Source organism: Marmota monax, unplaced genomic scaffold (genome assembly GCF_021218885.2).
Source record: "Marmota monax isolate L192 unplaced genomic scaffold, Marmota_monax_Labrador192_F-V1.1 WCK01_AAM20220418_F8-fsc00170, whole genome shotgun sequence".
Taxonomy (NCBI): Eukaryota; Metazoa; Chordata; class Mammalia; order Rodentia; family Sciuridae; genus Marmota; species Marmota monax.
In genome coordinates this window covers 2,654,463-2,678,453 of record NW_026692395.1, presented here as the reverse complement: position 1 = coordinate 2,678,453, position 23,991 = coordinate 2,654,463, and the positions used below count along the sequence as shown (strand labels likewise).

The window sequence follows — 23,991 nt, the reverse complement described above, 5'->3', positions numbered from 1 at the left end:
GGATGGAGCTGGAGAATATCATGCTAAGTGAAATAAGCCAATCCCCAAAAAATCAAAGGTCAAATGTTTTCTCTGATATGTGGATGCTAATTCACAATGCGGGGGGAGGGCTAGGGAAGAATAGAGTTACTTTATATTAAATAGAGGGGTGTGAAGGGAGGGGAGGTGGGTATGGAGGTAGAAATTATAGTAGAATGAATCAGACATTATTACCTTATGTGCATGTATAACTATATGACCAGTGGGATTCTACATCATGTATAACCAGAAAAATGAGAAATTATACTCCATCTACATATGATGTATCAAAGTGCATTCTACTGTCATGTATAACTAATTAGAACAAAATTTAAAATAAAATAATATAAAGAATAGATGAGGCACAGAGGCAGTATGGTATAAGGTGGGGGGGGGGAATGCCAGGTAACCATGAGTTTTAGTCACTTACTGGCTGAAAAAAAAAGTGTTGGGAAAAAATAGTGTTGGAAGGGTTAACTATTTGTAGGAAGTCGAGCAGGAAGAAGGTAAGTATGAAATCATTGAAGATATGATATGTGCTAAGTGCCAAGGGAATGGTACAGATACTTGGAGATCAAAAAGGGTTGTTGGGCTGGGGAATATAACTCAGGTGGTAGAGCTCTGGCCTTGCATGCTCAAGGCCCTGGGTTCAATCCCCAGCACCACACACACACACAAAAAAAGGGTTGGAAGGTTTAACTGTTTGTAGGAAGTCGAGCAGGAAGAAGGTAAGTATGAAATCAATGAAGCAAGAGTAAATTTTGTGTATTCTATCAAGAGGTCTGATAATGTTAGAGGAAGCAGGGGCAAAGGACAAGGGTTTTTGTTTTGCTTCTATTTTTGTTTTTAAGGAATAGATGACCCAGCTATCCCACTCCTTGGTTTCTACCTAAAGGACTTAATATTTTTATACTACAGTAATGCAGCCACATTATATTCTTATATTCTCTGAGCTTTGCCTTCTCCTTATATAACTGAGAATTAAGCTGTTTTTTTAAATTGTTTAACTTGTCAATGTACCTTTATTTTATTTATTTATTTATTTATTTATTTATTTATTTATTTATTTATATTCAGTGCTGAGAATCTAACCCTAACCCTCACACATGCTAGGCAAGCGCTCTGCCACTGAGCCACAACCCCAACCCTGAGAATAAAGCTTTTAATTGTGAGGATAAAATGATAATATGTAAAGGGCCTAGGTATCTACAAGTATAACCCTAAGGAGCATACAACTAATTTCATCATCTTCTTGAACATTTAAATACCTAGTCTGTCTCCTAGCCCAGACTATGAACTCTCTGAACCCCTACCATTTAACTCAGACCTGAGGATATGGTATATGCAGAGTCAAGACTTGTTAAGTGAATTCATTAGTCCATTTTCAGAATCCTGCCTGTATGTAAGCCCCAATACTGAGCAATCTAGAGAATAAGACGTGTCTTAAGAATGCATTACTGATTCATACAGAGGAAAAATAGTATATAAGCACATGTCACATTCATCTGGAAACACAGATTTCTGAACTACCCTAGGAGTTTTTGTTTCAGAAGACCTGGGTGGGACCCATGAATTCACATTTATAAAAAGTTTCCAGATGCTTCTCATGCTACTAGACCTGGAGCATGCTCCACCATTTGCTGTGTGGCCCTATAAAAGTTACTTAACCTCTCTGTGCCTTGATTGCTATTTGTTTTCTGCTGATAAAAAATGATACTTTTACTCGGGTGTATAATGAAGGCTAAATGTGCGTGAAAGTTACTTAACCTCTCTGTACCTCATTTGCCATCTGTTTTCTGCTAATAGGGAATGATAGTTGTACTCGGGTACATTATGGAGGCTGAATATGCTAACATTTGTTAAAGAGGATTTTAAAAGTACAGGAAGGAAAAAAAAAAAAAAACAACTAAGCCAACCTTATGCCTGTTTAGTATCCTTCTATGGAGTAAACAGAAAAAAAATTGAGTGGGACTACTGGTTCCCTGGCTTAGGATTCTGTGGTTTTATTAATGCAGCTCAAAGAAGCATGGGTATTTTTGAAAGGTTCTTTCAGGCTGTTGACTCATCTGGAGCTTAAAGTCAATTAAATCCCCTAAGCTCTTTTCACACTTGCCAAGCCAAGTCCCTATTATCCTGTTATAGTGAAATGTATATCCTTGAGCCTAAAGGCCAAACTTCATACTTACTCCCTTTATATTTGTTGATTTTGACCCATAGACCTGTTGAGGTCATATTCTAATCTTGAGTCTATCATCCAGTAGCTCTTCTTTTAGCTTTGGGGACTTCAAAGTTCACAAGCCAGCCTTCTATGTTCATATCTGAATTGTCAAGTAAAATTGTGAAATGATACAAGATGCTTCCTCATGGTTAACATCAGTCCTACTCAAAACTTTGTGGGTGTGGTTGATTACCTGGTTATGTCTAATATTATGAATCTGCCTAATATTAATACATTTCAGCTCTCAATGGCACGGTAAAAATATTTTTTAAAAACAAACCTGACTTCTGCAAGAATAGAGACTGTATCTATTTTTTCCATCTACTGCATTCTCAGAATATAAAACAAAGACAGGCACAGAGAACACTCTCAATACATATTTGTTGAATGAATGAATGAATGTGTTATCACAAGCATCATATCAGGAAATTACCTTTTATTAAAATATGCCAATAAGGGTTACCAATTTTGATTGGGGAAAGGAACTACTTTCAAGCTATCTCATTGAGGAGACACAATATCCAACTCTTGGAGCTATGAGTTCTAGCAAGCCCTGAAAGTTTGGTGCATGGCTGGTAAGTGGTTTAGGATGCCTTCAAACTCTACTGGCCAGTGAATTGGAAATGACCCACAGAAGAAACCAGCCTGAGATTTTTCCATGCAAAACAGCCATGAAATCTGCTTCACGCAGATTTCCTTCAGGCTCTGTTTTACCCAGGTTACAATAAATGGGACATCTCACCCCATTCAGGAGTGAGCCACGTGCTTTTAGCCCTGTGAATTTGGGTTGGCATCCTTGGAAAGCCATGGACACAGACATTCAGGGACTTGCTACTTCTCTAGCATCCCTCTCCTGAGGGGCAGTTGCTCGCAGCCTGTCTCCCTGCCAACAAGCTTTAAAACTCAGTAAGAGCTGGCAGGCTTTGGCTGTTGAGACTGTTATAACCCCACTTCTCCACGGGCAACTCCAGTGTTGGGGATTATTAAAAGCCTCTCTCTTGTTCAGAAAATTTCCCTATAGTCTTGTTTTCCCCTGGAAGTGGTATGATAACATGGATCGCTCTGCCAGAGCCTTAGAGAAGTGATTAAGGCTCTTTGCTTCATTCCACATTGATATGTTCTGTCTTTAGCTCCTGGCTAAACAACAGCCATTCCCTCCCCTCTCTCTCCTGATATCTTCTTGCTGTGAGAATTCAGCTAACCTGGGCAGAGAGAGGAGCAGTCGGTGTGCTGGCCCTCCTAGGCTTTCAATCTTCTCCTTTTCTCAGTTCCTCTACAGAGATCTACTAATATTTGGTCATGGCACCAATTTCTTGTGTTCCTACATGGGCACATGTGTATGGGTCTGTATCCCCAGCTTGAGGTTACGGGCTATACCCCTGACAGCATCTAGCATGATGGTTGGTGTATTAATAGTTGCTCAGCAAATATTTGCCTAGCAACAGATAAGAGAGAGACTTTTAAGCCCCCTCAGGGGGCCTGGCTTTCCCTGTGCCCCTCAGGAGACTGGAAATGGGATTTTTTTAAAAAAAATCATTGCAAAGTATGATATTAATTCATATCTCATTTCCATGTCAATAACCAGTTTTTTTCCCTTTTATATTTTTCAGGTCAGCTAGTAGTATCTTCAGACTTCTGGAATCTTGATTGGTCATCTGCTTGTTCATGTCCTTTGCTCATCTTCGTGAACTCCAAAAGCGGTGATCATCAAGGGGTCGTATTCCTCCGAAAATTCAAGCAATACCTTAATCCGTCTCAAGTCTTTGACCTATCGAAGGGTGGACCTGAAGCAGGGTAAGCATGAGGCAAGGGATATAATTGGGTTTATAGAAGGGATTCCCTTTGTATAGTCTGGATTAGGATAGATTTCTAGAAGTGGTCCTTGTACCTGGAGAGGAAGGATCTATTTTTCTCATATAACTCCATAGCATTTGGGGTTGGCTGATTGGAGGGTTTTAAACCCTCTCCTGAGTAGTGAAATATATGTATGTATATATATATACACAGGCCTGTTCTATTTTGGAACCTACAGCTGCTTAGTCCTGGTTCCTGTAAGGCCACTGACCACTCTACCAGGCATTCTTCCTGGGCCTCAGCACAAAGGCTTGACTAGGCTACTAATGGTTTCTAGAGCAAGAGTGTGACTTGACCCCTCTGGGGTCGCCTATGGGAAAGTGTCTGTAGTCTTAGGTCTGCATAGAAGCAGTGGCTAAGGGAAAGAAAGCAGATGCCTTTTATCAGGGTGCTAAAGCAGCAGTCCTTGGGCCCTCACATATGGTAGGAAACCCATATAAAACCTAGATGTTCGTGAAATGACCCCATTTCCCCCTCTTCCTTTTCAGGCTGTGCATGTTCAAGAACTTTGCTCGCTTTCGTGTTCTGGTCTGCGGTGGCGATGGCAGTGTGAGCTGGGTCTTATCGATGATTGATGCCTTTGGATTACATGAAAGGGTAAGTCCTTGGCTGACTCGGTTTAGCCACTCCTAGAAAGAGTAGGGATGTAGAGCTGCCCACCCCTAGGCAGGCCCCTGCTCTCCCGACTCTAGTAGCTTATTTCCTGAGGCACCCCACCTACTGGGCCCAACCCAAAGAGAAATTTGGGACTACATTTCTCTTTTATAACCATGGCTGTGACTTTTGGCATATTCCAATAACTTTCCCCTTTACTAAATAGATTCTGTATTGCTAAGTGTGGGGTCCACCTCCTTAGAGAAAATTTCACTCACCTTCAAACATCCTCCGAATACTCTTCCTGGATTCTGAAGCCCCTTAAAACCACTGTCTTTAAGACTGTAATTATTCACAAAGAGCACCTTCTGACTACCACTATTATAATTATACAATCATACAATTATAATGTACCAATCAATAAAAATAGAATAGGGAAAAAACAGCCTGTGGGTTCTTTCATGGGGGAAGATTAGTGGAGGAGTGTCTATAAAGTATACTATCTTTTGTTCTTGCAGTGTCAGCTGGCAGTCATCCCACTTGGAACCGGCAATGATCTGGCACGTGTCCTGGGCTGGGGTGCTTTCTGGAACAAAAACAAGTCACCGCTGGACATCCTCAGCCGAGTGGAGCAGGCTACTGTGAGGATTCTAGACAGGTGAGTGGCCAAAAGACTAGACCCTTGTGCCTCTTTCAGTCTCACACCATTACACCCAATTATATCATCTCAATTAAGTATATTCTAAACTCTCTCCCAGAGCCTCATGCCCTTTCTGGATTCAATTGAAGGCAATGTGGGGGGCCTTGCCTCTTGGGAAACCAAGCATGTAATATATTTCCTTCAAATATCACTGAAGGCCCTCTCCAAATCTAAAAGATCCTAAGCAGAGGCCTCATGAGTAAAGTTCAAGAATTCTATGAACCTCCTTCAATTTGCATAGCCAGGTATCTATATAAACATATTTTTCCTCAGAAAAGAGCCATAAAGAAACTTTGAAAAGGTGGGGGGAGAGTCAAAACACCTGTCTTAGATGGTCTCTACTCTAGAGAGAGTATTACCATCCTACTACCTCTGAGGGGGAAAAAACAAAACGTTTTATGCTGGGGAACATTCAGATATTTGATTTAGGGCTCTATGTAAACATTTCCTGGGGAGGGCTGGGGCTGGGCCTCAATGGTGGAACACTTGCCTGGCATGTGTGAGGCCCTGGGTTGATCCTCAGCACCACATAAAAAGAAATAAAATAAAGGTATGGTGTCCATTTACAACTAAAAATTTAATTTAGAAAACAATTTCCTGAGGAGCTTTTTCAATATACCAAACTGGGCCCTGCCATAAAGATTCTTTTTTGGGGGATGGGGGACGAGGGATTGATTTCTGGGGGAGGTACCAAGGGAACTCAACCACTGAGCCACATCCCCAGCCCAATTTTGTATTTTATTTAGAGACAGGGTCTCACTGAGTTGCTTAGGGCTTCGCCATTGCTGAGGCTAGCTTTGAACTTGTGATCCTCCTGCCTCAGCCTCCTGAACTGCAAGGTCTCTCTCTCTCTCTCTCTCTCTCTCTCTCTCTCTCTCTCTCTCTCTCTCTGGTACTGGGGATTGAACTCAGGGGCAGTCAACCACTGAGTCACATCCCCAGCCCAATTTTGTATTTTATTTAGAGACAGGGTCTTACTGAGTTGCTTAGCATCTTGCAGTTGCTGAGGCTGGCTTTGAACTTGCAATCCTCCTGCCCCAGCCTCCCAAGCTGCTAGGATTACAGGTGTGTGCCACCTTGCCCAGAACCATAAAGATTCTTATTTAGTAGGTCTTTGGGCAGGGCCCTGTTATATGCATTTTACAAAAGCACCACCAGTGATCTTGCTATTAGGTCTGGTTGAGAAGCACTGCTGCTCTCTGAGAACTTTAGGAAGAATTCCTTCCATCACTGGCCTAGGAAAGTCATGAAGCAGAGTCCCTTCTTGTGGTATACCTTGAGATCAGTGGCCAGAAATTGCTTGAGTACCCCCATATAAACCATCCCCCCACCACATATACATTTTGCCATCTTTTTTGACCTATGAAACATTGATTCCAACTTTTATTAAAGGAGAGCCCTAAATTTCTGTCTTTGAACTTCATTTCAGATGGAGTGTGATGATCCGCGAGGCTCCCAGACAAGCCCCACTGCTAAAAGGACAGGTTGAGATGGACATACCAAGATTTGAGGTAACTACTCTAATTTAAGTTACCGTCTTTATTACGAGTGAAATAATAGGCAAAGTCTAGAGAGAAGCTTTTGCATATCCATGGGTTTTATGAAAATGAGATCACTGATGACTGGGGGACATGTCAATCAACAACTGTTTTCTAAGAATTTGTTAGGCATTTATTTAACCATATACTTACCTATTTATTCAAAATATTTATGGGATAAATACTATATGTTAGATACTCTTTTAGGATCTGTTTTTATATACTAGTGAGCAAAGAGAAATGATATAGAGCTTATAGGTTCATAGTCTACTTGGAAAGAAATATATATATATATATATATATATATATATATATGGAGAGAGAGAGAGAGAAAAGAAGAAGAAGAAGAAGAAGAAGAAGAAGAAGAAAGAGGAGGAGGAGGAGGAGGAGGAGAAGAAGAAAGAAGGAGAAAGAAGAAGAGAGGAGGAGGAGGAGGAAGGGAAAAAGAAGAAGGAGAAGGAGGAGGAAAAGGAAGAGGAGGAGGAGGAGGAGGAGGAGGAGGAGGAGGAGGAGGAGGAGAAGGCAGCAATTTCTAGTCCCCTCACCACACAGAAAGAAGACAGAGAAGAAACAACAAGTCAGAGAGTTGGAAGAAAAAAGTAAATGCCCTGAGGCCCAATATTACAAAGTCTGAGACCTGGAGAGAATTGAAGATTGGTTATCACAGTAGAAAATAAGTGTAGAGTTCCCCAACCCTGAATCTGGACCAGATTGGAGGAAGAGACAAGGGCAACAGAGAAAGAGGGAACAGGAAAATCATATAAGCTCACTCCCTTAACATTTGGAAAGAAAACCAGGAAAAATTAAAATACGACAGTAACAGCTGTGTCCTTGAAGCAGATCATGTACTAGACAACCAAATTGTAAATGGAGTGTCCCTGCTGGACACTGCAGCCATTTGGGGAAACCCATACTTGAATAGTCACTGCCTTAAATCAACATGACATCCCCCTACCTCACTTAGCAGCAAACTAAACCAGAACACCCCTGTAGTGGGTTCTCTTAAGAATCCAACTATAACCGATTAAAAAAAAAAAAGAATCCAACTACTATCTGAAAGTTGCTGAAACTGCCTCCTCCCCACTGTGAACAAGGGGAACAGGGTGGAGAAGCCTGCTTGGGAAGTGCTTGCCCAACCCAGTGCCTGCTCAACTGATGCAGAGAGCCCAGCAGAGATGGAGCAGATGCTCAAAATTCAGGGTGGTGGAAATCTGAGCTCAGATCTGAGTGGCAAGACAGATTGGGCTCTGAGGATAGGAAAGGGGAACCTATAGAACCACTATCGCTGCCCGCTGACACTGGGAGTGAGATCCATGCAAAGTAGCACTAGTCCTAAGAAACCTAGAGAGACTGGTGACCAGATCATGGGCCTCATTGAAGCCAAATAGGACAGAACCTGTCTGAATATTCAGCAGCATAGAGGTATGGGTTTCCCGACCATGGCTACACCTAGTAGAAAGCCACAGGCAAGTGCCTAAGCCCCCACAGGAAGCTTAAAGGAAAAGACCATTACCACAGCCAGCAGGTCAGCCAAGGGACGAATTTCCCTGGGCCCAAGGCAATGAAAATCAAAGGCACCCAATCTGACTTGCTCCCAGCCTGACCCTGTACCACAACTGTGGAGTGATCAGACACTGGATAGTGGCTGGACCCTGCCTCAGACACAATCAGCAGAGGGAATCAGCACCTGCTATTTACAAGCTGAGGCAGTAGAAACTAGAACCCAGATAGACTGGCTGAGTCCCTTCACTCCATAATAACAATAGTACCTCATAAGTTGTATAAGCTGGGTGATGTTTATACACCACAGATAAACTCATGGAGAAAACACAGCCACAGGACCTATGCTTATAGACAGCAAACAGACCACACCACCAAGCAAAAGACCCTGTGCAGGGAAACACATACACACAGTGAACCATCCATCATAACCCCGGTCCAGAGCCTTTGTCCTGAATCTCAGCACACAATAAAAACCAACCAACAGACACAACACCACACCCTCCAAGAAGTTAGCTTCAGGCCCTTGAGCTGACAAACCAGAACCAACTGGAGGGAGGTCCACAGCAATTAGGGAAGGTTCCTGTATTCCAGCACCTCTGGAAGGATCCAGAGCCAAAGAGTGATGGATATCTGCTAAATGTACCAAATTCTAATGCAACCCAAACCAAGATTCAACCAAAAATTTTGTCACCTTGGCATGGTTTACTATAAATAGCAAAAACTTCAACTTTGGTCATATATATTACTTTTTAACTTGATACTTAGTCATCATCCTAATAGCCAACATTGTACTTTCAACCCATTTGAATGTATTTCTTCTAATGGTTTAAAGCATTACTTAGAATTAATTCTCCCAATCGCTGTCTCCTAGCCCTAGTTTCTCCTTGCTCCTCATATCCCTATACTACCTCACATACACCACATCTACCTATTTCTATTTTTACCTTGGACTGCACCATTCCATTCTATATTCACTTTGTTTTTTTTTCCTTTTTTTCAATCTTTTGCCAAATCTTTTTTAGCCCACTTTCAGCCCTCATGTAATGTTATAGCAAACATATATAGCAAATGAATACATAAAATATATGGCAAATATATAGATATAATTTTTTCCTTTGATATATGGGATTGAACCCAGAGGCACTTAATCACTGAGACACATCCTCAACCCTTTGTATTTATTTTAAGATGGGGTTACTCTAACTTGCTTAGGGCCTTGCTATGTTGCTGAGGCTCACTTTGAACTTCCAATCCTCATATATCAGCCTTCAGAGCCACTGGAATTACATGCATACATCAACAAGCCCAGTACAAAATTTCTTATCAAATATTGGCAAACAGCAAAGAAAAACATATTAAAAAGATAGTGCACTATGACCAAGTTGGGTTCATTCCAGGGATGCAAGGTTGGTTAAATATCTGAAAAATTAATAAATATAATTCACCACATAAATAGACTTACAGACAAGAATCACATGATTATCTCCATAGATGCACAATAAGCATTTGAAAAAGTGCAGCCTATTCATGTTTAAAACATAGAGAAACTAGGGATACAAGGAACTTAGCTGAACATCATAAAGGCTCTATATGACAAACCCAAAGCCAGTAACATACTGAATGGAGAAAAATTGAGAACATTCCCTCTAAACACAGGAACAAGACAAGGATGCCCACTTTTGCCACTCCTGTTCAACATACTCCTTGAAATTCCAGCCAGAGCAATCAGACAGGAGGAGAAATTTAAAGGAATACCAATAAGATAAGAAGAGCTCAGATTCTCTCTGTTTGCACATGACATGACCCCATATTTAGAAGATGCTCCAAAAAAACTCCACTAGAAGACTTCTAGACCTGACAAATTCATTCAGCAGGTAGCATGATGAACATGTATTAATCAGTTGCTTTCCTATATTCTAATAATGAATCTGCTGAAAATGAAATTAGAAAAACTATTCCATTCAGAATAAACTAAAAAGAAAAAAAAAACATCTTGGGAATAAATCTAACAAGTGAGGTGAAAGAACTCTATGAGGAAAACTATAGAACACTAAAGAAGGAAATCTAAGTAGACCTTAGAAGATGAAAAGACCTCCCATGTTCTTAGATAGGCTGAATTACTATTGTCAAAATGGCCATACTATCAAAAGCATTATTCAGATTCAATGCATTCTCCATCAAAATAGCAATGACATTCTTCACAGAGCTACAAAAAACAGCTCTGAAATTAATTTGGAAATATAAGAGACCCAGAATAGCCACAGCAATCTTTAGTGAGAGGAGGGAAGTTAGAGGCATCACAGTATTGGACCTCAAATTATATTACAGAGCTGTAGTAACAAAACCAGCATGGTAATGGTACCAAAAGAGGCATGGGATCCAGTTGAACAGAATAGAAAGCACAGAGATAAACCCTCATGAATACAGTTATTTCATATTAAACACTGGAGAAAAGATAGCCTCTTCAACAAATGGCTCTGGGAAAACTAGAGATCCACATGTAAAAGAATGAAACTTGACCCCTATCTCTCACCCTTCACAAAACCCAACTCAAAGTGGACCAAAGACCTAGGAATTAGATCAGAAATTCTGCAACATCTAGAAGAAAATATAGGCCAAACACTCCAACATGTTGGCACAGGAACCACCTTCCTTAATAAAACTCCTAAAGTGCAAGAAATAAAACCAATAATCAAACACTGGGAAGGAATCAAATGCTTCTGCACAACAAAGGAAATAATCAAGAGCATGAAGAGAGAGCCTACAGAATGGGAGAAGGTCTTTGCCACCTGCCTCTCAGATAGGGCATTAACATTCAGAATATATAAAGAACTCAATAAACTTGACACCAAAACAAAAAATTTGCTAAAAAAAGGTATAGAGACCAATACATATATGTATGCATATATGTATATACATATATATTATTGGAATTATTTATCTCTAGATAGACTGTTACATAAATATGCATATATATGGGTTTATATGTATACCTATATCTATATTTCTATATCTATATATCAGTACATTCTGGAAGGAGTCAGGGAAAGCCTCTATGGATAAGTGTCATTTCAGAAGAGATCCAAAGACCAGAGAGCGTTACCAGGAAAATAAGAAAGAAGACGCCTGTTCCAGACAAAGGGAACAATACATGTTATTTCAAGGATAAGAAAAACACAGGGAATATTCACAGAACTAAAATACATTCATAATGGCTGGGGCACAGGGACCAGGGATGAAGTTATGAGAGAGAGAGAGAGAGAGAGAGAGAGAGAGAGAGAGAGAGAGAGAGAGAGACAGACAGACACACACACACTCTAAAGATGAGGCTAGAGAAATATTCAGGGTCAGACCTGCAAGATCTGGTAAACCACAATAGGAAGTTTGTACTTTGATCCTAAGAGTATTCGGAATTCCAGAAGATTTTTCTTACAATTTTTGTTAAAAAATAATCCTAGAAATTGTAGATTCTACCATTAACATTTCACCGCACTTGCTTTATCATGTATTCAGCCGTCTAACCATTCTGCTAGCTAACAGAAGGGTTTTGAGCAGAGGGATTCCATGATGTGTGGAGAAACAATTGAAGGAATAAAGGCTAGAGGGGAAAAGAAAAAAATAGGAGAGACTGAAGTTGTCTAGGCAAGAGATGGTGGTGATTTAGATTGCTGAAGTAGTAACAGGGTTGAGAAGGACATGTATTTGGGACATACTAAAAAGTAGAGTTAGCAGGTCTTGTAGAATTTTGAATGTAGAGAGTGACAGAATGGAAGGAGTCAAAGTTGTATTTAGGAGTACAGACTCAAGATCCAGGCTACCTGGAATCAAATCTAAGCTCTGCCACTTACAAACTCGCCTTTGCCTCAGTGTTCTCCTCTGTGAAATGGGTATGTAGGGTGGTCATTGGGATTACATGAAAAATTACGTATACACATAGCTTGGAACATAGCCAGCACATACTCAGTACTATATAAGTGGATGCTGTTATTATTAGTAAAATCAATATTTAAGAGGTGATGCTCTGGCATTGAAAATATGTAGATTTGAATCCCAACTCTATATTTTCTAGCTATGTAATATGAGATAATTCGTGTGAAACAAACAGTATCTCCTTCATATGAGTTTCTTTTTAAATTTTTTATTTATTCTTTTTAGTTATATATAACATTAGGAGACATTTTCATATAATCACAAAAGCATGGAATATAATATGCACTAATTTCCCAGTACTGTCCCCTTTCCTACTCTCCTCCCTCTACTGATTTTTCTGCAATTTATAGTTTATTTTTGATTCATGTCTTATAGGATCCAATTATTTATTCATGTTTGCACATATGAAATTTCAGTTTGATTTGTTCCACTATTCTTCCCTTTTCCTGTCCCTCCTTCCTCCCCCTTCAATCACTTCTAGCTATTCTACTTATCTTTCCTCTATTTTAATGGACCCCCTCTTCCCTTTTTCCTCTCTCTCTCTCTCTCTCTCTCTCTCTCTCTCTACCCCCCACCCCTTATTGTGTATTAGCTTCCACATATTAGAGAAAGCATTTGACCTTTGACTTTTGGGAACTGGTTTATTTACATAGAATCACATTGTCGAGTTCCTTTCATTTACCATCAAATGCCAGACTTTCATTATTCTTTATGGCTGAGTAATATTTCATTGTGTATATATACTATATTTTCTTTATCCATTCATCTATATAGGGCACCTAAGTTGGTTCCATAGCTTGACTATTGTGAATTGTGCTGCTATGCATATTAATGTGGTTGTGTCACTGTAGGATGCTGATTTTTTTATCTTTTGGATACATATCCTGGAAAGGGATGGCTGGGGCATATAGTGGTTGCATTCCTAGATTTTTTTTAAAGAGAGAGAGAGAGAGAGTGAAAGAATTTTTTAATATTTATTTTTAAGTTTTTGGTGGACATAACATCTTTATTTTTAAAAATTTTTATGTGGTGCTGAGGATTGAACCCAGTGCTCCATGCATGCCAGGCGAGCACACTACCGCTTGAGCCACATCCCCAGCCCACATTTCTAGATTTTTGAAGTATCGCCACACCACTTTTGAGAGTGGTTGCAATAATTTGAAGTCCCATCAACAATGTATGAATCTATTACCCAATATCCTCACCAACATTAAATTGTTTTTTTTTCTTGATAATCGCCATTCTAACTAGAGTGAGATGAAATCTAAATGTAGTTTTTTTTCTTTTTTTTTTTTTTTTGGTACCAGGATGATTGATCTCAGAGGCACTCTACCACTGAGCCCCATCCTCAGCCCCTTTAAAAAAATATATATATATATATATATATATATATATATATATATTTAAATTTAGAGACAAAGTCTCAGTGAGTTTCTTAGTACTTTGCTGTTGCTGAAGCTGGCTTTGAACTTGCGATCCTCCTGCCTCAGCCTCTTGAGCCTCTGGGATACAGGTGTGCACTATGGCGCCTGGCTCAATGTAGTTTTGATTTGCATTTTCCTGATTGCTAGAGAAATCAAACACTTTTTCATGTTTGTTAACCTTTTCTTATTTTTTTATTAAACCCTGGGGAATTTAACAACTGAGCCATATTCCCAGCCCTTTTTCATATTTTATTTAGAGACAGGGTCTCATTGAGTTACTTAGGACCTTACTAATTTGCTGAGACTGACTTTGAACTTGGGATCCTCCTGCTTCAGCCTCCTGAGCCGCTGGGATTACAGGTGTGTGCCACTGCCCTGGCTATATGAGAAGCATATGTTTAGTTCTTTTGCCCATTTATTGATTGGGTTGTTTGCATTTTGGGTGTTAATATTTTTTTAGTTCTTTGTATATTCTGGATATTAATGCCGTATCTGAGGAGCAGGTAGCAAAGATCTTTTCCTATTCAGTAGGCTCTCTCTTCATGGTCTTGGTTTGTTTGCTGTGCAGAAGCTGTATAATTGGACGCCATTCCATTTATTGATTTTTGGTTTTATTTCTTGCACTTTAGGAGTTTTATTAAGGAAGGTGGTTCCTGTGCCAACATGTTGGAGTGTTGGACCTATATTTTCTTCTAGCAGTTGCAGAATTTCTGGTCTAATTCCTAGGTCTTTGTTCCACTTTGAGTTGGGTTTTGTGAAGGGTGAGAGATAGGGGTCAAGTTTCATTCTTTTATATGTGGATCTCTAGTTTTCCCAGAGCCATTTATTGAAGAGGCTATCTTTTCTCCAGTGTCTAATATGAAATAACTGTATTTATGAGGGTTTATCCCCAGCCCACATTCCTAGATTTTTGAAGTATTGCCACACCACTTTTGAGAGAGGTTGCACTAATTTGAAGTCCCACCAACAGTGTATGAATCTATTACCCAATATCCTCACCAACATTAAATTATTATTTTTTTCCTTGATAATCGCCATTCTAACTAGAGTGAGATGAAATCTAAATGTAGTTTATCTCTGTGCTTTCTATTCTGTTCCACTGGATCCCATGCCTGTTTTGGTACCAGTACCATGCTGGTTTTGTTACTACAGCTCTGTAATATAATTTGAGGTCCAATACTGTGATGCCTCTAACTTCACTCCTCTCACTAAAGATTGCTGTGGCTATTCTGGGTCTCTTATATTTCCAAATTAATTTCAGAGCTGTTTTTTTGTAGCTCTGTGAAGAATGTCATTGCTATTTTGATGGAGAATGCATTGAATCTGTATAATGCTTTTGATAGTATGACCATTTTGACAATAGTAATTCAGCCTATTTAAGAACATGGGAGGTCTTTCCATCTTCTAAGGTCTACTTAGATTTCCTTCTTTAGTGTTCTATAGTTTTCCTTATAGAGTTCTTTCACCTCACTTGTTAGATTTATTCCCAAGGTGTTTTTTTTTCTTTTTAGTTTATTCTGAATGGAATAGATTTTCTAATTTCATTTTCAGCAGATTCATTATTGGAATATAGGAAAGCAACTGATTAATGTATGTTCATCATGCTACCTTGCTGAATGAACTTGTGAGGTCTAGAAGTCTTCTAGTGGAGTTTTTTTGGAGCATCTTCTAAATATGGGGTCATATCATGTGCAAACAGAGAGAATCTGAGCTCTTCTTAACCTACTGGTATTCCTTTAAGTTTCTCCTCCTGTCTGATTGCTCTGGCTGGAATTTCAAGAAGTATGTTGAACAGGAGTGGCCAAAGTGGGCATCCTTGTCTTGTTCCTGTGTTTAGAGGGAGTGCTTTCAGGTTTTCTCCATTCAGTATGTTACTGGTTGGGGTTTGTCAAATAGAGCCTTTATGATGTTCAGCTAAGTTCCTTGTATCCCTAGTTTCTCTAGTATTTTAAACATGAAGAGGCTGCACTTTGATCTTTCATCACTAGGATGAACCCCACTTGATCATGGTGCACTATCTTTTTATACATGCTGTTTGCCAATATTTTATTAAGTAGTTTTGCATTTATGTTCATCAATGATATTGGCCTGAAGATTTCTTTCCTTGATATGTCTTAGCCTGCATTGGTTACTAGTGTGATACTGGCTCCAGAGAATGAGTTCTGCGTTGTTCCCTCCTTTTCATTTTTGTGGAATAATTTAAGGATTGATATTAGTTTTTCTTTAAAGGTCTGGTAGAATTTGGCTGAAAATCCATTCAGACCTGAGCTTTTATTCTTGGAAGGATATTGATGTCTGCTTCAATTTTGTTACTTGATATTGAAATGTTTAAGTTTCTGTATCTCCTGGTTCATTTTGGATAGGTCATATGTCTCTAGGAATTTGTCAATAACTTCAGATTTTCTAGCTTAATAGCGTATGAATTTAGAAAGAATTTTTGATGATCTTCTGGATCTCAGTGGTATCTGTGGTGATATTTCCTTTTTCATCTCTGCATTTATTTATGTGAGTCTTCTCTTTATTTTAGTTAATTTGCCTAGGGGTTTATCAATCTTATTTATCCTTTCAAAAGACTAACTCTTTGTTTTATGGATCCTTTGTATTTTTTTTCTCTATTTCATTGATTTCAGCTGTGATTTTTTTTCTTGTCTTCTACTGATTTTGGTATTGGTTTGTTCTTTTTCTAGGGCCTTGAGATATAATGCTAGATTTTTTTTGGTATCTTTCTATTCTTTGGATGTATAAACTCAGTGCTAAAACTTTCCTCTGAGAACTGCCTTCATATAGTACCAAAGATTTTGATATGTTGTATTACTAGTCTCATTTACTTCTAAAGACATTTTTTTAGTATTTTCCCTAATTTCTTTTGCTATCCATTCATCATTCAAAAGCACATCAATTAATCTCCAGATGTTAGAGTGGTTTCTGTTTTATATATTATCATTGATTTATAATTTCATCCCATTATGATTTGATAGAATGCAAGGTTTTATCTCTTTTTTTGTATTTGCTAAGATTTGCTTTGTGACCTAAAATACAATCTATTTTAGAAAAGATTCCATGCACTGCCAAGAAGAAAGTGAATTCAGTCCTTAATGGATAAAATATTCTGTAGATATCTGTTAGCTCCATATCATTAATTGTATTTTTGAGTCCTGTAGAATCTTTGTTTATGTCTAGATGATCAATCTAGTGATGCAGTCATCCAGTATTATTGTATCATGGTGTATCTGATTCTTCATATTGAGAAAAAGTTTGTTTTATGTCCATAGATGCACCATTTGGGGGTAAATAAATATTTAAAATCATTATATCTTGTTGTTGGACATTCCCCTTAAGTACTATGAACTGACCTTCTTTGTCTCTTCTCATTAATTTTGGTTTGACATCCACTTTGTCTTATATGAGAATAGTTCCTCTTGCTTATTTAGGAGTACCATTTGCATGATATGCCTTTTCTTATCCTTTCACCTTCAGTCTGCGCATGTCTGCCTGTGAGTTGAGTCCCTTCCTAACAGCATATTGTTGGGTCTTTTTTAAAAATCTGATCTGCCAACCTTTGTCTTTTGATTAAAGAGTTTAGATCATTTACATTCATTGTTGTTACAGAGAGACTTTTTTTTTTTTGGTACCACTCAACCATTGAGCCATATCTCCAGCACTTTTTTCCATTTTATTTAGAGACAGGGTCTCACTGAGTTGCTCAGTACCTCGCTTTTGTTGAGTCTGGCTTTGAACTCGTGATCCTCCTATCTCAGCCTCCTGACCTGCTGGGATTATAGGCATGTGCCCTACACTTGGCATTAGACAGACATTCTTTATTTCATGCCATTTTGATGCATTTATTTTTTTTCTTTAGTAAAGCATAAAAGGACTAAGAGTTTATTAGCAAATCATCCAATTTAATAGTTTGGAAAAATAATATTTTATAAAAATAAGAGTCAAAAAAAGAAAATTCTAAGCCAAAGAAGATAAGAATGTATTGAAAATGAACACACCACAGAAAGAATCACCAGTGTCAATGTTGGTGTATTTTTTAATGTTCTTTTTAGATATACATGACAATAGATTATATTTAATATGTATACATACATGGTGTATAACTTATTCTAATTAGGATCCCACTCTTGTGGTTGTATATGATGTGGAGTTTCACTGGTCATGTATTCATATATGAACATAGCAAAGTCATGTCTTATTCATTCTACTCTTTCCTATGCCCACCCCATCCCTTCCCTCTATTACCCATTGTCAAATCCCATGAACTTCAATTCTTCCCTCCTCCTCCCTTATTATGTATTAGCATCTATATATCATAGATGACATTTGTCCTTTTTTTTGGGGGGGGGGGTGTTAGCTCATTTCACTTAGCATGATATTCTCCAGTTCCATCCATTTCCTGGCAAATGCCATAATTTCATTCTTTTTTATGGCTGAGTAATATTCCATTGTGTTTATACATATCACACTTTCATTATCCATTCATCTGTTGAAGGGCACCTAGCTTGGTTCCAAGCTTAGTTATTGTGATTTGAACTGCTATAAACATTGATGTGGCTGAGTCACTGTAATATACTGATGTTAAGTCCTCTGAGTATATACTGAAGGGTGGGATAACTGGATCAAACGGTGGTTTCATTTCAAGTTTCCTGAGGACTCTTGGTCAGGAAGACAGAAAATTTAAACAGATCAATTTCAAGCAATGACACTAAAGACACCATCAAAATTCTACCAACAAAAAAATAAAAAACCCAGGACTAGATAGATTCTCAGCCAACTTCTACCAGAACTTCAAAGAAGAACAAACACCAATCCTCCTCAAATTAGTCCATGACATAGAAAAGGAGGGAAAACTTCCAAACTTGTTTCATGAAGCTAGTATTACCCTGATCCCAAAACCAGACAAAGATATATCAAGGAAACAAAACTTCAGACCAGTATCTGTGATGAACGTAGATGCAAAAATTCTCAGTAAAATACTGGCAAATTGCATTTAAGAAAATCCTAAAAAGGTAGTGTACCATGATCAAGTTGGATTCATCCCAGGGATGCAAGTTTGCTTCAACAAACAGAAATCAATAAATGTAATTCATCACATCAATAGACTTAAAGACAAAAATCATGTGATTATCTCAATAGATGCAGAAAAAGCATGGGACAAAATATAGCACCCCTTCATATTCAAAACACTAGAAAAACTAGGGATAGTAGGAACATATCTCAACATTTAAAAGCTATATATGCTAAGCTCAAGGCCAACCTCATTCTAAATGGAGAAAAAATTGAAAGTATCCCCTCTGAAACCTGAAACAAGACAGGGATGCTCTCTTTCACCGTTTTTTTTTTTAACAGAAGTACAAATTTTTCTTGATTTGAAATTGCATAAAACATATTGTAAAACAAACATACTGTTAAAAAAAACTTTGGTGAATGGTAAAGCAAGATTTATATCAATGTCAGGCCTTAGATAGTTTCTTCAAGTGTCATTCTCCCCCTTGCTTCCCCAAGGATCTATTATAACTCTTAATACTTGGTGCCTAAAAGAGATTAAAGAGAGCATACAGAGAATATTTATATATACTCACAGATTCATTCTGGGAAATATATGTTTTAAGTTCAAGGATAATAACTACTCCAGTCCTTTCACTCCTTACATGGTTCCACCAGTCCAGTGTCTCTTTTTTAAATTAGGTATATATGACAGCAGAATGATTTTGATTCATTGTACACAATTGCAGCACAACTTTTCATTTCTCTGGTTGTACACAATGTAGCATTGCACAATATGTGCAATCATACATGTACCTAGAGCAATTAAGCAAAGGAAAAAAATTAAAGGGATACAAACAGAAAAAGAAGAGCTCAAAATTTCCCTATTTTGGATTTCAAAATTTTATATTTAGAAGACCCAGAAAATTCTAGAACTCATAAATGAATCCAACAAAGTAACAGGTTATAAAATTAACACCCATAAATTAAATGTGTTCGTATACATCAGTGATGAATCCACTGAAAGAGAAATTAGAAAAACTACCCTATTCACAATAGCCTCAAAAAATAAAATAAAATCTTTGGGAATCAATCTAACAAAAGAAGTGAAAGACCTCTAGAATTAAAACTACAGAAAACTAAAGAAAGAAATTGAAGGAAACCTTAGAAAATAGAAAAATCTCCCACATACTTGAATAGGCAGAATTAACATTGTCAAAATGACCATACTACCAAAAGAATTAGAATTTAATGCAATTCCTATTAAAATCCCAATGACAGTCTTCATAGAAATAAAAAAAGCAATCATGAAATTCATTGGAAAAATAGGATACCCAGAATAGCCAAAGTAATCCTTAGCAAGAAGAGTGAAGCGGGAGGTATCATAATACCAGACCCTAAATTATAATACAGAGCCATAGTAACAAAAATGGCATGGTATTGGCACCAAAAAGATATATAGACCAATAGTACAGAATAGAAGACACAGAGACAACCCACATAAATACAGTTATCTCATACTAGACAAAGGTACCATAAATATACATTGGAAAAAAAGATAGCCTCTTCAACAAATGGTGCTGGGAAAACTGGAAATCCATATGTAGCAAAATGAAATTAAGCCCCTATCTCTCACCTTGCACAAAACTCAATTCAAAGTGGATCAAAGACTTAGGCACTAGAACAGAGACCCTGCACCTAATGGAAGAAAAAGTAAGCCCAAATTTCTACCATTTCAGCTTAGGAACTGATTTCCTTAACAAGACTCCTAAACGTAAGAAATAAAATCAAGAATCAATAAATGAGATAAGAATCAATAAACTAAAAAGCTTCTTCACAGCAAAGGACACAATCAATAATGTGAAGAGAGAGCCTACAGAATGGGAAAAAAACATTACCACACACCTCAGATAGAGCATTAATCTCTAGGGTATGTAAAGAACTAAAAAAAAAAAATTTAACACCAAAAAAAAAACAAATATCCCAATTAATAAATGGACTAAGGAACTGAATAGACACTTCACAGAAGAGGACACACAATCAATCAACAAATATATGAAAAAATTTTCAACATCTCTAGCAATTAGAGAAATGCAAATCCAAACTACTCTAAGATTTCATCTCACTTCAGTCAGAATGGCAATCATCAAGAATATAAGCAACAATAAGTGTTGGTGAGAATGTGGGCGGGGAGGCACACTCATACGTTGCTGGTGGGACGGCAAATTGGTGCAACCAATATGGAAACAGTATGGAGAGTCCTCATAAAACTTGGAATGGACCCACCATATGACCCAGTCATCCCACTCGTAGGTTTATACCCAAAGGACTAAAATCAGCATACTACAATGATGCACCCATATCAATGTTTATAGCAGCTCAATTCACAATAGCTAAACTATGGAACCAACCTAGTGCCCTTCAACAGATGCAAGGTAAAAAAAAAACCTGTAATAAATATATATATATATATATATATATATATATACACACACACACACACACACACACATACATACATACACAATAGAATATTACTCAGCCTTAAAGAAGAATGAAATTATGGCATTTGCTGGTTAATGGATGGAACTGGAGAATATTATTAAGCAAAATAAGCCAATTCCAAAGAACCAAAGGCCAGATGTTTTCTCTGATATGCAGATGCTAATTCACAACAAGCAAGGGAAGAATAGAGTTATTTTGGACTAGACAGAGGGGAGCAAATGGAGGGGAGGGGGTATGGGGGTATGAATGATAGTAGAATGAATCAGACATTATTACCCTATGTGCATATATGATTACATGACCTGTGTAACTCTACATCATGTACAACCAGACGAATGAGAAATTATATTCCACTTATATATGATGTGTCAAAATACATTCTACTGCCATGTATAAGTAATTAGAACAAAAACCAAAAAGATAGTCCACTATGATTCATCCCAGGAATGCAAGTTTGGTTCAACATACAGAAATCAATAAACACAATTTATCACATCAATAGACTTAAAGACAAAAATCACATGATTATCTCAATAGATGCAGAAAAAGCACTGGACAAAATACAGCACCCCTTTGTATTTAAAACACTAGAAAACTAGGAATAGTAGGAACATACCTCAACGTTTAAAAGCTATATATGGTAAACCTAAGGCCAACATCATTCTAAATGGAAAAAAATGAAAACATTCCCTCTAAAAGCTGGAACAAGACAGATGTGCCCTCTTTCACCACTTCTTTTTTTTAAAATGACAGCGGAATGCATTACAATTCTTATTACACATATATACCACAATTTTTCATATCTCTGGTTGTATATAAAGTACGTTGACACGCAATTCGTGTCTTCACACATGTACTTTGGATAATGATGTCTATCACATTCCACCATCATTGCTAACCCCCTGCCCCCTCCCTTTCCCTCCCACCCCTCTTTCCTCTATTTCTATTCAACATACTCCTTGAAACTCTAGCCAGAGCAATTAGACAGAGGAAAGAAATTAAAAAGATACAAATAGGAAAAGAAGAGCTCAAACTATCCCTAATTGCCAATGACAAGATTTTATATTTAGAAGACCCAGAAAACTCTGACAGAAACCTTCTGGAACTCATAAATGAATTGAAACAAGTAGCATGATATAAAATTTATACACACAAATCAATTGTGTTCCTATACACCAATGATGAATCAACTGAAAGATAAATTAGGAAAACTATCCCACTCATAGTAGCCTCAAAAAAAGTAATAATAAAATATTTGGGAATCAATCTAACAAAAGAGGTGAAAGACTTCTACAATGAAAATTATAGAACACTAAGGAAAGAAATTGAAGAAGACCTTAGAAGTAGAAAGATCTTTCATGTTCTCAGATAGGCAGAATTAATATTGACAAAATGACCGCACTAGCAAAAGTTCTATACAGATTTAATACAATTCCTATTAAAATCCCAATGACATTATTCATAGAAATAGAGAAATCAGTCATAAAATTCATTTGGAAGAATAAGAGGCCCAGAGTAGCCAAAGCAATCCTTAGTGAGGAAAGTGATACAGGAGGCATCAAAATACCAGACCTTAAATTAACCAACTGAGCTATAGTAACAAAAATGGCATGATATTGGTACCAAAATAGCTATTTTGATGTATTTATAATGTTTAAAATTGGACTTGATTTTTCTTTAATTGACTATTCTTGTAGTTTAATTCATCTCTATCATGGTTTTCATTTTTATTTTTCATTTCTTCTTTATGAAACTATTCATTGGGTATGTTCTATAATCCCAGCTTTCTTGTAATGAATTCTTTTAGCTTCTGTTTTTCATGGAAGGGTTTTATTATTTATTTTTTAAAGAGAAAGAGAGAGAGAGAGAGAGAGAGAGAGAGAGAGAGAGAGAGAGAATTTTTTAATATTTATTTTTTAGTTTTCGGTGGACACAACATCTTTATTTTATTTTTTATGTGGTGCTGAGGATCAAACCCAGTGCCCCGCACATGCCAGGTGAGCGTGCTACTGCTTAAGCCACATCCCCAGCCCAGAAGGGTTTTATTTTATTTTCACTTTTGAAGCTTAAGTTTGCTGGACATAGTATTCTTGGTTGGCAACTGTTTTTTTTTTTTCTTTCAGGGCCTCATATATATTATTCCAAGCCCTCCTGGCTTTTAGGGTCTTTTCAATTAGTTGAAATCAGGATTGGCTTACCTCTAAGTATGACCAGCCATTTTTCTCCTGCTGCTTTAAAAAATTATATCCTTATTCTGCATGTTAGGCATCTTCATTATAATATGTCTTAGAGTGGGTGTATTGAGATTTTGTATATTTGGAGTCCTATATGCCTCTTGTATTTGAATATCTATCTCAAGCTTTGGAAAATCTTCTGATATTATTTCACTGAAATATTTGTGTGTCCCTTTAGCTTAAATTTCAGAGCCTTCATCTACCCTGATGATTTTTCTTAAATTTGGCTTAATGATGTTATCCCAGATTTCTTGTATAGTCTGGTGACAGTCTCTTACTATCTTCATGGTCATCTTTATTTTCATTATTATACACTTTGACTTTGAGACCTGAAAACCTATCTTCAAAATGGTCTCATCTATTCGTGAAGCTTTCCATTGAATTTTTAATTTAGTTCATTGAATCATTTTAAGTATTTCTCTTTAGTTCTTTTTGAGAATACCTATCTCTTTATTGAAGTGATCTTTCGTTCCTTGTATTTTTC

General features: G+C 37.5%; 1 protein-coding gene across 1 annotated transcript in view; it reads left to right on the top strand.

Moving 5' to 3' along the window:
- Positions 1-23,991, top strand: part of Dgkk (diacylglycerol kinase kappa) — a 132,505-nt gene that overhangs the window by 81,479 nt on the left and 27,035 nt on the right. The window contains exons 9-12 of the mRNA XM_046442445.2: positions 3,847-4,030; positions 4,579-4,687; positions 5,203-5,342; positions 6,814-6,895. Of these exons, the coding sequence (XP_046298401.1) occupies positions 3,847-4,030; positions 4,579-4,687; positions 5,203-5,342; positions 6,814-6,895 (515 nt within the window). The remainder of the gene's footprint in view (positions 1-3,846; positions 4,031-4,578; positions 4,688-5,202; positions 5,343-6,813; positions 6,896-23,991) is intronic.